Below are 15,290 nucleotides of genomic sequence, written 5' to 3' on the forward strand. Positions count from 1 at the left end.
GAAAAACAAATGTGAGGCCGCCTACCTTGCATGACAATGCTATATCAAGTGGGGTCTAGTTTTCTTTGTCAAGCCTGGAAATTAATGTGGTGTTTGGATTGATTTATTTCAGGTGTCTTTAGCTTTTAAGCACCGTTTAATTTTTGAAGGTGTTTGGGATAACTAATCCAAACACATTATTCAAGTCTCTTGTTTAGATATCACCATAATCATTATAAGTGCAAAGATGCACAAAATAGGCAAAAAGAACCTTTTATTATTCAAAAGAAGTGATCATATCTCATATCATCTTCTCTCAAAACCACAAAGACCAAAGACCCAAGAATATGCATTAACAACATATTCCTACATTCTAGTGACAATAATACTAAATAGTACTAGTAATTATATTAGCCTTAAAATATGATAAAAAACCCCCCCCCCCCCCCCCCCACCCACATAAACAAAGCCACCCACCCCAAATTATTCACCAACCATTACATCATTTTACTCTTCAGCCTTTTCCACTGGAACTTCTGCTGCAGCCACTGGTTCAACATTTGGTGCCTCTGTTTCCTCTACTGCCTCAGTCTTCACCTCAACCTTTTCATCTTCTGCTACTGCTGCTGCTGCTGGGGCATCTGATGTAAAAATAAATGTAAAACACGCATTTATGAGTAAATATAAGTATGACTCGAGTCGCGTAATGCATTGTCCTGAAAAACTATTTATTCTAATTAGACACAGCGAAAGAGCGCCCCACACACTCTTATATAAACCTTTTTCGAGTTCACTAGATATGCTTCTTCTACTGGAGTAGGTAATGAGAGTGTTGAACTTGAACTTCAACGCAATCACTTAGACATAGAGAATTGATCAACCAAACGTACCCATGGATGGGCTATTAGATCAGTGGTAGAGCGCAATCCTGATATATAATTGCATCGTTGTGTCGGGGCCTGTAAGGGCTCTCAGCGACTTGGATAGTTCAATGTGTTCATTACCGCCTGATCCTGAGATGTGGATCATTAGGCGTGAGAACGGTAACCATTACCTGTTGCCTCCAGCGCGAACCTACTTAAACAACCTAAAGGCGTGACGCGATCAAGTACAAGTGTCTAATAACTAACCCTAAACCTGATACTTTACTAGAACATTTTGTCCTGACAACTTACCAACAACTTCTGCTACTGTTTCGGTTTTTGCTTCAGCTTCTTCAGCTACTACCTCCTCTGCTACACCAGAATCCTCCGTTTTCTCGTCAGTAACGGCCTCTTCAGCAGCAGTGACAGGGACAACTTGCTCTTCAACAAGAGCAGTTTCTTCTGCTAATGCTGGTGTTGTTTCGGCCGCGGTCTCTTCCACCACCGGGGCTGCTGCTTTTTCTTCAACTGGAATAACGGTTTCTATCCCTGATGGTGCAACTATCTCTTCTGAGACTGGTGAAGTTTCCTCAATTTTTGGTGCCTCTGGTGCCATTTTCACCTCGAGTTCAGCTGGTGTGGATTGAACCTTCGTAACCAATACAAGAAAATCAATCAAATTCATTAAGAAAGACATATACGAATTCAGTGGCTTGTGTTTTAAACTTATATTTGTACGAGGGCATTCATTGGATACATATTAACAAGCTACATGAGTTCGATGGCAAGTTCACAAGTCATTATAAACTTCAAAGACTGACTTTGCCTCGATGGCAAGTTCAGTAAGTCATAAACTTCAAAGACTGACTTTGCCTCGATGGCGAGTTCAGTAAGTCATAAACTTCAAATACTGACTTTGCCTCGATAGAAAATTCAGAAGTCATAACCTTTTAACATAGAATTAATGGATCTATTAATTCTTGAAGTAGATCATTGGTTGATCATTAAGTTAAAAGATCATATAAAGCTATCTTGCTCGGATTTTCCAGAAATATTGTTGTATTGACCGTATCGGATTCTTTAAAAATGCAGAGTATCTGACACGCACCAATAGATATTTTTGAATAGTCCGAACAACGGAAAATTCTTAAGTGTCAACAATGCTGCTAGTGATTAATTTGAAAGAAGAAAGATTAAAAACCTGGGTGCTAGAGATTAATTTGAAATAAATAAATAAATAAATAAATAAATAAAATACCTCAACAGAAGCCATTTGAAAAATGGAGAAATAAAATTGAAACCAATAGGATGTAAAGAAAATGTAAAGATGGAAAAGGGAGAAAAGAAGTAATTTTGATAGTGAGAATGTTGATGAGAAATGATAAATTGAGAGAGCTATTTATAGAGAAAAATAAAATGTACTATATTAATAAAATTAATATAAAATTAAAAAGAAAGAAAAAAGAATCTTGAGGGATATACAAATTGACATCTCACATTACTAACATAAAAGGGTAGGACAAAATTTTCATGTCTAGTTGTAAATGTTTTTATTCTTTACTATACATATAGAAATATATATACTTCCTCAGTTTTAATGTATTTGTCTGAATTTAATTTGATACGAAAGTTTAAAAAGCAAAATCCTTTGAAATTTTCTGGTCTGATAGGTAGAATATAAATAAATAATTTTTATTCTTGTAGTCTTAAGTATGCGATGTGAAAAACTGAAATTAAAAGTTTATCAAAAAAAGAAAAGAGATATTCTTTATGAAACTATTAAAGAAAAAAAAAACAATCAAAACGGAGATAGAATTAATAATAAAACAACTCAATAATATTTGTTTTTTTCCTTTTTAATATAAAAGATTTAAGATATTATTGAATAATTAATCCATTTATATCAAAACTATTGTATTGATTTAGAATTTAAACGTTATAAATTTTGAAATATATATATCTAATTACTCGATCTACATTTAATTTTGGCGCACACACATATATATGATTTAACCCCAAAGTACTTTCACGAAATCGAGCTACATTACTTTAAAATAAAAAAGGAATTAGCTATGATGAATTCATCGTTAATCTATCGATAAATAGTAATCACTTCATCGATAAATAAGATTTTAATAATCTATCGCTAACTAAAATTAGCTATAAATTTTTATTGTCTATCAATAGTAAAAATTCTTACTACCTCATGTGGTATGATGATTTATTGAAAAATGCAAAAAGTCACATGGTGTTGGAGGCCATTTGCTATAACAACTATCATATCTTTTTCTTGAATGAATTATAATTGTGTTTTGTGTAGCCTAGTATATAGGTGACTAGGACCATCATGCTTTCATGTTCTTCTTTGGTTTTATTGCAATTTGGTCCTAGATCTTGAAGTTATTGATTCGGCTGAACTCAATAATTTTGATAAAATTAAATATTTGAATTAAGAAATTTACTTAGTTCCTAAGAATATTAATCTATCATTCTATCTCGAAATCAATTACTTTTTGTCCTAAATTTTATAGCCTATATGTATAAACTTACAATTATTTTTAAGCGGAATATTTGTTATCTTCAACCATCAACATATATGTATGTATCAGGTAACTCTATCCATCAAGGCTGGAAGCCTAGAACAAATAGGAAGAAATCACTTAGTGGTTTGGCCTTCGAGAAGGCCAAATCTATACGCATTTTTTTGGTGCTTTGGCACCCATTAAATTAGATGCAAACCTGGTATAATTATATAAGAAAAGTATGAAAATTGATATAAGCTTTAAAAAAACACCCAAAATATCAAGAAGATAGCTGAGTGTTTTGATTTTCAGAGGAAATCTTAAAGCTTTGGGCGTCAATATGTGTGTTCGAACCTCACGAGCACCCACGATCCCTAAATTCTGAATCTATCGTTGTTTGTCTTTATTGAAAATTGAAGCTAAGATCTCAAGATGCTCAACCCACGTCAATGACCATCAGGTCATATTCTTTTAAGTGCAATAACTTGATGGATTTTAGGAGAATGTTTCTATATCAATTTATTTATTTATTTTGGATTGGAGGGGTAGATTATATTATATATTATCCAATTAATACACAAAACAACTACTATAATACTATAATTCATTGAAAAATGAGTTTTATCTTGATGCAATTTTCTATAAGTATTATTGGATCATGCAAGCTAATGGCCATCATGAAAAGCCATGCAAATTACTATCAACCCTTCGTCTACGGCAATCATTCACTCTCTTACCTCCTAACAAATAAATTAAAATTAAAAAACTTAAGAAAGTTCGAGATCTATTATTCATATTTATTTTACAATTAACACAATCATAATTTAAAAAAATTGAAATCAAAGAGCAAGTAAACACACGAAGAAATCAAAAGAAGTAAACACGGAAAGAAGTCAAAAGAGATTCAGCGTCACCATATGTACATAATAATAAGTTTAAACGTATACACAATAATTTTTTTTTAATCAAAGGGACTTCGAATGAATCGATGAGTCGACGCGGTCTATCTGAAACATATATGCAATTGTCTACCTCCACAACGTAAAGGTGAGATCTGCGGATATTTTACCCTCATCAGACTTCACTCTGTGAGATTATACTGAATGTGTTATTATTTTGAATGAACCCCTTAATTCTATCTGGCTCGGCCCCGAGGTCATGTCATTTTATGGACGTCAATGAGTCGACGGTTAATCAACATATAATCGTCTACCTCCACAACGCAAAGGTGAGGTCTCACTTTGTGAGATTATACTGAATATATTATTATTTTTATCATTGCATTTTGAATGAACCCTTAATCCTATCTGGCTCGGCCCTGAGGTCATGTCATTTTATGGACGTCGACAATTGATCTGAAACATACGTTCTTCTACCTTCACAACGCAAAGGTGAGGCCTCACTTTATAAGATTATACTGAACATATTATTATTTTGATCGTTACATCGAATGAACCCCTTAATTCTATCTGACTCAGCCGGATGTCATGTCATTTTATGCATGTCCATATTACAATTTTTGGAGACGCTAGGCCGGCGCTTACTCCAACCCCACTCACAATTTGTCATCATTAAGGGCCCCACACTTTTTGACTCGACTAATTTTATGAAATATCTGTTATTTTTTAATCAACATATATGTCATGTAATTTTGACCATATTAAATTTTGAAAATATAAAAATATGGGCAAACAACATAAATCTCGACAGTTTGGAGTTTAATTACAAAAAATTTTGATATTTTATATAATTAATGAAATTTGTATTTTGGATCTATCGAGATACATAATATATCTAAGTTACATTTTTCCTTTGTAAAGACACACAATTAGCTCTCAATATATTTTTTTTTTCAATTTTGAATCCGTTGAGATACATAATACATACAACGAAGCTACATTTTTCCCTTTGTAAAGATACATAATTAGCTCCCGATGTATTTTTTTTTTTCCTATTTAGCAAGTGTTATTTTGTCTTTCAAAATGTGCAGATAAAAATAATAATTTACTTATATTTTGCCTCCCTTGATATTAATTGATATGAATTTTTTAATTTTTATTGAGGATCTATCGAAATCAACCTCTATTTGTCAAGGTACAAATAAAGTATGTGTATATTTTGTTCTTTTAACTTATTTAATTTGAATTTATTTAGTGATCAGTTTGAACTAAAATTACTCAATTCAAATAAACATTAAGTTCTTTTTACCTACATTGCCCCCTGATTTTAAAATAAATATTTATTTTATTTTATTTATTTTATTGAATGTAGAGAAACTACATTGTCCTGCCTGGACCCTTCAAAAACAACATGAATAATCTGACGTGGCAGATTTTTTTGTTGTTGTTGTTGAATTTTATCATAAAGTCCATATAAATCTTTGTGGGACCCATTTAAACCGCCCATGCTAAAGATGCTTAGGTAATGTGGGTCCCAAATGGAAAGTTTAGATGCTTTTCCAGGTATTAATCTCGTGGACTTTGGGCCCCACTTTGCTTTATCTGCCACGCTGGAATTATGTCATTTTCCACCTAAATTTCTGTTCCCTAAAGTCTAAATTTATTACTACTTTTTTAAAAAAAATTATTGGTAGGAAAGATAATGATAGTTTGTGTATTTTTATGAAATGTATTACGTACTTCTTTGGTTCATTTTTATTTATTATATTTTTACTTTACAAGTGAAGTTTTTATCATAAATAGTCATTTTAGCTAGTTTTTGAGGTAGTAGTATGATCTTCATACGCTCTATTCTCTCTATACTCTATTATATGGGAATATAATGAGTATAGTGATGGAGTCGGAATATTTACTAAAAGGGTTCAGAAGTAAACATACGAACTAGCCATAGGAGCTTTCGTCAACTATATATACATAAAAACTAATTATTTTGATCATGTATAAATAGTATAATTTTCTGTCGAAAAGGATTCGAATGAATCCCTTGAGCTAAATCCAGCTTATTCCCACATAATGGGGTCTTGGAAGGTTAGAGTGTACGCAGATCATACCACTACCTTGGGCGAAGTAGAGAGACTGTTTCCGATAGACCGCCGACTTAAAATCGATAACAGACTAACAAACACCAAAGCTAAGTGCAAAATAAACTAACACCGCTAGCCACAAGATAATACTGCAACCACAAAATAAACTAAGAACTAGCTAACTGAAATCAAAGACATCACATAGCACCACGAATAAAAACTACAGACACAAAAGAATGCATCCTTAATGTCACCGACGCAGTCCCACCCCCCCTAACCCTCTATCCTATTCTGCGTCCTTCACCTTTTCCTATCAAGGATCATGTCCTCCGTAAGTCGTAACTACTCTATATCATGCCTAATCACCTCCCTCCGTGTATTGAAGTTGAATTGAATTTATTTAATATTTAAAATTTAAATATTTAAAAATTATATGAAAAATACAATAAGTTTCAATCTTAGGAGAGGAGAGGAGAGGAGAGGAGAGGACCCTAACAAGAAGTAGCAAGTATTTGTCGATATAATCGATGTGCAAGCAAGTTTCACGAACACAACCGTTACAAAATAAAAATAATAATAATAATAATAATAATAATAATATCTATGTTGGTGGAAAGTAATAAATATGAGGAGAAAATTTTTTTACGTTACTCCCTCACAATAAATCATTATCTATTTTGTCTATATGGGTTTATTTGTTTTTTATAATCATGAGATTCTTCAACGTGCTGATGGCTAGATTAAAATCAATGGGCTTGAAATAAAACTTTAAATTAAAATTATAATTCCAATGTTTTCAGTAGGACTTCAAAAGATTTTATAATTTTAAAAATATTTACCAAAGTTTCATTAGAAAAAAAAAAAAGAAAAAGAATATACACCTTGAACAGTTATATTATGTATTTTATTTGATCAAAGTATCCATTACCTTCATTGGTTAACCTGATATTAGATACATGCAATAATAACTACTACGTCACAATCTCAATTAAATTTGACTACATATAATTATGCATCAATTCCAATTAAGATATTGATGTCTTGCTTCTTTTTGCATCTGTTAATGCTTTACTTATATGATCGATAGAGACTTTCTTGTTTGTTTGATAAAACCTCGCTTTTTAATAAAATTAGACACTTTTCACTCTTCATCTGAAATTAATAAGTGTCGGATCGAAAGTTGCCGCCTTCGTTATCAAAAAAAGAGACTAGTATATTGTAGTGTCCGGTTATTCTTGCACTTCAAGGAAAAAAACTTAATTCACATCCGATGTTTAAGTAAGTTTTTACAGTACTTCTATAAAGAGAGATCAAGAAGTAGACGTAGTAGAAGGAAAATCATGAGGTCTCAGATGAAAAATAGCGAGTGATTTCTTTTCATCTGCCTAAACCTAGATACGGGGAAGTAACAGCACTAGCTGCCGCAGGTATTTGATGAACAATCAAGGTACACACAAGTTGATCCGGACAACATCAGAAGAAACAAAGGAAAACCTGAAACACAACACGTCTAAGCAGCCAAGCATGGGAACAACCTCGCCACCCTCACAAAGTAGAGGTAAGGTTGAGTACACACTACAAACCCGTCAAAATAATCCAATCCATTTAACAGACCGTCAGAGGACCGCTTGAGAAATTTCGTCCAAAAATTTTTCATAAGCCAGAGCCCACTCCCAATCCGTGAACTAACACCCACCGAAAGTCGCAAAAAAACCCGTAATTACTGTTGTTTTGCCCGTTTGACTTGAAAAATGACTACTCCAACCCTATCAAAGCAACCTGATCCATTTAATAGACCGCCAAAAAAACGCTCGAGAAATTTTGCCCAAAATATTTTCCGAAGCACGAGCCCACCCTCGATCCATGTCTAACTCCCACTGAAACACCACCCCCACCCCCCAGCCCCTCCCCAAAACCCCAAAATCCCACTTATGAGACTACATCGGCTATGTTGTTGTATAGCAAGATGCAAGAATAACAATAGTAGTTCTAGATATTGTTTTCCTTCAGTCTCCTCTGGGGCCCGGGCGCGTTTTGAGTCAAAAATCGACCGAGGCATGCCACGACGGGCCACGAGCAGTTAAAACGTTTAAGAAAATCAATGTTGTCTCTAAGTAAGAAAATATCATAAATCACAACCAAAATGGTTTAATCCATCAATGCTTACAATTACTAACTTGCATCTTATGGAGTTTGAGAAATCTCAATACTATTACATGAAAAGTGGCAGCAAAACTCTACTTATGGTTAAGTGTAAACAACCTGAAGATAAAAATTTTACTATGACAAGTTTCTTGGCTTTTGAACAATGTAGCCCATCTTCACAGCAACGATGATCATATGCATCGAGAAGAAGCTCGATCAGCAAGCGAAAATGCTGCATATCCAAATACGAAATAGTACATGAGAAGATACTCATTTCACAAGTTTCCGCAAGACTGCTTCAGCTCGTTGCTCAAATTTAGGTAGCGCCCATTCATGCTGAACGATGTCTAATCCGTCCTTTTCTGCTCCTAAAGTCTGCAGAAGAAAATTAACGTCTGTAAACACAGCAAGATAGAACAGAACTGCGATTTGATCTTATTTTTCTTGGTCCTGCTTAGCAGTCACTGATTTCAAATAACGGGCCTAACATCCATTATCCAAGGTGCTATTCCGTGAAACTAGACATGTAAGGATAGAATGTCTGGACCAACGTCTCAATGCCTTTCCCTTTAAGACTAGTGATAATGAGTTCAAGTCGAAAGGTTTCGTTTACTATTTGATCAGATAGAAAATAGTTTCAGGGTGGCAGAGAAATGCAACGGGAAAAAAACTAAGGATGAAGAAGGGCTGATACGAACTAAAAACAAACTTGGTCCCAAAGGGAACTCTTTAGGAACCAAGCACAAATTCAAACATTTTAGGTGAAAAGCCGTTACATTAGCTCGAACATTCGATTTAGAGATGAAATTAAACTCTCACCTCCCTTCAAGAGACTAATGTTAGGTTGGTCTTTAATTGACATAATGTGTGCAAAAAATCAACGGAGAAATTTGATTAAGCATGTCGCCTAATAGAAGTTTACCTTGCTGGGGTCCATACCAAATCCGCTCATTTGCATCATGCGTTGAGTATCGTCAGTTGCTGCACCAAATATTGATATAGATTTTTTAAATCAGGAAAAATCAAACCAAGTGAATGGCTCTCTGGAACTAAAACTTCTCAACATAAATTAAAAACAGAATTAATTGCCCACGTCTTGACATGTACTTGCAAAAAAAGGAAAAAGACTTTTACACACTTTGATAAAAAGTACTGACCATTTTCTTCTCCGAGAATGAGGCTGAACAAACCCCTTAATCCGAACAGATTGAGGAAATACCTGAGCAGTTGCGTAGCAAGTATTAGATACAAGGAGTTGCCTATTACAGAATGCAGCTTTAAAAGCACAGAGCACTTTAGAAGATTAAAATTAAGCCACGAGTGCTAAAATTTACCATGAGCGACTGCTGACATAACTGACATCAACTGTGCTTAGATCAATGCCATTTTGCAACATGGCCCTGAACCTCTGAGTTAAAGGAAAAGGTATCTTTGCTGAATAACGAGGCAACCAAATTTATGTGAGTTAATATAAGGAAAACAGAATATAAAGCTGCACATAACAAGATAATAATGCACTACGCAACCAAGCTCTTAATATTGACAAAGAAACATAGGACTTCAATTCTTGGGAATGTGAATACCTGCTACAAACCCAGAGAAGAAGAAGTTGATCCATGCAAATGTAAGAGTCTGGCAAGATGGAGAATAAGCAAGAAAGTGGTCAGAGCCACAAATTAAGATATCATAAAAAACAAAGGACTACTGTGAAACATGATACCTGAGGAATTATCATTGACAAATTCTTCTTCATCATATCCATAGCCATGTTCGGGTCAGAGAACATTTGCGCCTGTGGATTTTGAGCTTGGCCCTTGGGAACATGTAGTAATCCATTTTCCTGCATTGGCATGCATAATCTTTGTAAACTATTTGTTCCTAAGCAACCTAAGGCCTTCCATAATTGGATTCAAACTAAACATGTTCTTACAGCTAATACAATGTAATCACTACAAGTTAACTACTGGACAATAGTTATATTTTGAGGTTTATTTATTTTTAAAAATATACCTCATATACCGACCTATTTAGTCATTCAAGCTGGACACAAATGGTATACACCACTCAGACACTTCCGGGCCAATTCCTAATTACTCATTCACTTCTTAAAGTACAATGGTTCATGTCATCCAATGGGACCTCAACAGGTTACTACTTCACTGTTTTCTCTTTTTCTACTGTGACACCCAACAAAATTTATACAGTAAAGTCAGTTTAATAAAAAGTGGAATCTTCACTTCCTTATTTGACCGACCCCTCCAATTCCCTTGAAATGAGGAGTATGGCAAGCATCTATCAATATTTTTATGTAGTTCATAGATGTTGATGTTCTTTTTTATTTGTGATGCCTATGACTTTCTTTTAGTAGCTTACAACAATTTAAATTGATGATGTGAAGACCAATATGTATTTTAGTAACAACTTTGAATAGATTATATTAAATAAACAAATAAAAGATCCTAGTCAAATACACATCAAGTCCCCCTATTTTTTCAAGATTTTTGTATGTGACCGCGTATTCTACTAGTTTCCTTGCATCAATCCCAAAAGAGATTCAAATTCAACCAAATAAACTTCAGTGTTTTACATAGACATGCCCGCGAGTCACTTGAGTTGAACTTTTCTGTATCATGTTCACTCCACCAATCAACTATTACTAGCTTCCTCATTCTTCACTTCAAGTACCTTATCATCATCCTTGTTGGTAATTATTAGCTAGTGTTTACTCCAACTATTTTACCTCCTTGCTGTACAACTCTTCTGCATCATAATACTAGAACAGCAAGAGTTAAGTGTAGTAAAGGAAGCCTGAAACACTCTTTCTTGATAATAGGAAGCCTGAAACACTCTTATCAAACAACAAATGGCTGAATCATGTCCAAACTGACAGAGTCAAGATGTTCCTGCTGCACCGAAAGATAATCATACACTTCTATAGTCTAATTTGGTCTTCCCAAAATGGTATCCATGCTCCTCATTTAGAATATTTCTCATCCACTATCATCAGTTGTTAAATATCATTTTTGTAAAAAAAAAACTGGTAACTTTATCAGGTTGTTAAATATCATACTACCTCAAAAAATAAAGCAGAGCCCACTTTTATCCTGATTTCACCTACTGTAAACAAAGCGGCCTAGATAGCAAGTTTTGAATCCATTATACTCCAAAAACACTGTAATTCAAGCTTTGCTCTTGTTTTAACGACGAGTCAAACTACAAAAATCAGATTAAGAGAGAATAGGTGTTCAGTATTACATCTATGCATTTAAGGAAGATCTTGTAACACATGTAATTGCACCAAAGCATTGTGATCTTCTCATGTTCAATTCTGTATCTCGAAGACCAAAAAGGGCACTAGATTACTTGCACCAACCATCTTGCTCCAGATTCTTTCCAACACCCTCCTTTACTATATTTCTCTCATCCACCCCCACCCCCCCCTCTCAACCCCACTTTCACTAAGTCTTACAAGTTTCAAGTCTTCTTATTCACCAACAACAACAAACCCAGTGTATTCCCACCAAGTGGGGTCTGGGGAGGGTAATGTACGCAGTCCATACCGCTACCTCCGAAGAAGTAGAGAGGTTGTATCCGATAGACCCCCGGCTCAAGATAAAGAATAGTTAGCAAGATCAAAGTAATACATGAAAACAGGATTGGTGGCATAACCGAAATAAGAAATAAGGACTAATAAAAATAGAAATACGAGAGACACGAAAATAAGAGTAATATGAAAATAAGAAATAAAAAAGGACACCCACCTAGTAATAGCATACACTAGCAGCTCCTACCAATGAACACAGTCCTAGGGTTACTAACCCGGCTACGCAAGAGCTCCCTAACTACAAGATACAACCCACCCTCGCACTAACCTTCTACCCTTATTCATCATGACTATAAGATTTTCTTTTCACCCATCAATTATCTCTCACACCTCGCCACCATTATATCGTTGATCTCTTCATGTCTTATTCATTTTATAAGAAAAATAAACCTATCAACTCTTTATTCAAGTTTGATTAGGATGCTGCCTGTCCAGTAAAACATAGTAGAAACTAAGCATCAATCAGATTTATAAGTAACTACTAGATACCGAAGGCCTATGCTAGTACGGGCTCAATTAAATTATTTTTTGACCTCAATTTATGTGACATGAATAAAATTTAAATAATTTATAATATTTTAAATATGTTTTTAGATATTTTAAGCTGTTAACTATTGTAATTTTTAATAATTTTTTTGTGTAATTTTTAAATAATATATGTTACTCTCCTTGTTCAAACTTTTGTGGCATTGATAGTCAGTTATATTTTTTAAATAATTTAAATTTTAAATTATTGTGATTTATAATAATTTTTCTTCTATTCTACTAATTAGAAGTGGCATAGTAAAATTATTATAAAAAATACATGTGAAAAAAATTCCAAAAGGTCTCATATAAGTCTTCAAGTTAATTTAACACAAGAAGTGTTAATTTTTATTCTATATCTATTTTACCTTTTTTATTAAATATTATTAATTTTTTAATATTTAGATGACTTATAATAATTACTTAAAGACGATACAATAAAATTACAGTTGAAACAGTTGAAGCACACATGTCATAAATGTCTATTTTATTTTTTTCTAATTAAACATTATTAATTTTGTAATATGTGAATGACTTATAATATTAAATTAGGGTTCTAATAATTAATTAGGATAATATAGTAAAATTACGATTGAAGCTGCTGAAGTAGACATGTCATAAATGTCTATTTTAATTTTCTTATTAAATATTATAATTTTCTAATACATAAATGACTTATAATAATTAATTATGGGCGATACAATAAAATCACAGTTGAAGCAGCTGAAGCAGGCATGTCGACCCCGTGCCTGCTTCAACTGCTTATTCCCAATAAACATTATTAATTTTATTAATTTGGTAATATGTAAATAATTTATAATATTTAATTAGGGGTCTAATAATTAATTAGGGATGATAGAGTAAAATAAATTACGGTTGAAGCAGCTGAAGCAAACATGTCATAAATGTTTATTTTGATTTTTTTATTAAATATTATTAATTTTTTAATACATAAATGACTTATAATAATTAATTAGGTGTGATACAGTAAAATTACAGTTGAAGCAGCTGAAGCAAGCATGTCAACCTCGTGCCAGCTTCAACTACTTATTCCCTCTTATTATTAGTACTAGCCAGCTTACGCCGTGCTACGCACGGCCCAATCTTGATCCTTAAAAATTTCACGTTATGTATAATTTTATCATTTAATTAAAAGTTTTATTTGTTTGGTTGAGAAATTCTAAATTAGACATATAATATTATATTTAGATTGATGAAATTTGCATAAAGATATTTTAAGTTGTTTAAACTTTTGTGATATTGATAGTCAATTATATTTTTTAAATAATTTAAGTTCTTAATTATTGCGATTTATAATATTTTTTTTCTATTCTACTAATTAGAAGTGACATAGTAAAATTATTATAAAAAATATTTGTGAATTTTTTTTTAAGTGGTTCCATATAAGACGTCATGTTAATTTAAAACATCAAAAATTAATTTATCATTTTACGTCTATTTTACTTTGTTTTATTAAATATTATTAATTTTTTAATATTTAAATGACTTATAATAATTAAGTATGGGTAATTTAGTAAAACGACGATTGAAGTAGTTGAATCAGTCATGTTATAAATATCTATTTTAGTTTTTTATTAAATATTATTAATTTTTTAATACATAAATGACTTATAATAATTACTTAGGGGTAATATAGTAAAATCACGATTGAAACAGCAGAGGCAGGCATGTCAAACATGAGCAGCCTGCTTCAGCTACTTATTGTGACTTCTTATATAGGACTAATAATATAATTTTTGTAATGCTTAAATAACCATAATTAGTAATTAGAGATGATATAGTAAAATTACGATTGGAGCCGCGAAGCTGACATGTTTTAAAAGTGATATAGCATAATAACTATAAAAAATTACTTGCGAAAATAATCTAAGTGAGCCTCGTATAAGACGTCAAGCTAATTTAAAATATCAAGAGTTAATTTATTATTTTATGTCTATTTCATCATTTTTATTAAATATTATTAATTTTTAATTACTTATATGACTTATAATAATTAATTAGGAGTGATGTGGTGAAATTACGGTTGAAGCAATTGAAGCAGACATGTCAGAAATGTTTATTTTACTTATTTGTATTAAATATTATTAATTTTTTAATACGTAAATAACTTATAATAATTAATTAAAGGTGATACAATAAAAACACGGTTGTAGCAGCTGAAGCAGGAGCCGACCTGCTGCCTGCTTAAGCATAAAACTCCCTCTTATATATAACTATTCAATTTAAGTGACATAATGCTTAGATGACCATAATAATTAATAAGGGGTGATATAATAAAATCGTGATTGAAGCAGTGAAGTATACATGTATTGAATGAATTATAATAACTAATCAGAAGTAATATAACAAAATTAATATAAGAAAGTACTTTTGAATAAAAATTAAGTGGATCTCATATAAGACGTCAAGTTAATTTAATATTAAATAATATTAACTTTTTAAAACTTAGATGACTTTATAATAATTTTTTAATATTAATTTTTAATACTTAGATGACTCATAATAATTAATTAGGGATGATATAGTAAAAACCAAAGCAGATATGTCAAAAATGTTTGTCTTTTTTTATTAAATATTATTAATTTTTAATACGTAAATGACTTATAATAATTAATTAGAGGTGATACATTAAAATTACGATTGAATCA

The 15,290-nt window shown here is 32.3% G+C and overlaps 2 protein-coding genes across 2 annotated transcripts in view; both read right to left on the reverse strand.

The window, feature by feature from the left end:
- Positions 1-236: 236 nt before the first annotated feature.
- On the reverse strand, positions 237-2,284 carry LOC107853702 (major latex allergen Hev b 5). Its single transcript, XM_016698679.2, has 3 exons — positions 2,101-2,284; positions 1,155-1,491; positions 237-620 (listed from the first exon to the last, which is right to left on the reverse strand). The coding sequence occupies exons 1-3, from the start codon at positions 2,113-2,115 to the stop codon at positions 487-489; spliced, it is 486 nt and encodes a 161-aa protein (XP_016554165.2). The 5' UTR covers positions 2,116-2,284; the 3' UTR covers positions 237-486.
- Positions 2,285-8,451: 6,167 nt separating this feature from the next.
- Positions 8,452-15,290, reverse strand: part of LOC107853714 (ER membrane protein complex subunit 3) — an 8,998-nt gene continuing 2,159 nt past the window's right edge. The window contains exons 3-8 of the mRNA XM_016698691.2: positions 10,213-10,332; positions 10,076-10,124; positions 9,827-9,926; positions 9,650-9,711; positions 9,415-9,473; positions 8,452-8,867 (exon numbers count right to left, since the gene is read on the reverse strand). Of these exons, the coding sequence (XP_016554177.2) occupies positions 8,763-8,867; positions 9,415-9,473; positions 9,650-9,711; positions 9,827-9,926; positions 10,076-10,124; positions 10,213-10,332 (495 nt within the window). The 3' untranslated portion in view covers positions 8,452-8,762. The remainder of the gene's footprint in view (positions 8,868-9,414; positions 9,474-9,649; positions 9,712-9,826; positions 9,927-10,075; positions 10,125-10,212; positions 10,333-15,290) is intronic.

This window comes from Capsicum annuum, chromosome 5 (assembly GCF_002878395.1).
Source record: "Capsicum annuum cultivar UCD-10X-F1 chromosome 5, UCD10Xv1.1, whole genome shotgun sequence".
Taxonomy (NCBI): domain Eukaryota; kingdom Viridiplantae; phylum Streptophyta; class Magnoliopsida; order Solanales; family Solanaceae; genus Capsicum; species Capsicum annuum.

What these genes read in the sequence shown, in the direction of transcription:
- LOC107853702 (XM_016698679.2), bottom strand. An exon ending in AACAGTAGCAGAAGTTGTTG is followed by an intron (nt 621 to 1,154) that starts GTAAGTTGTCAG and finishes TTTTTACATCAG; the next exon opens with ATGCCCCAGCAGCAGCAGCA.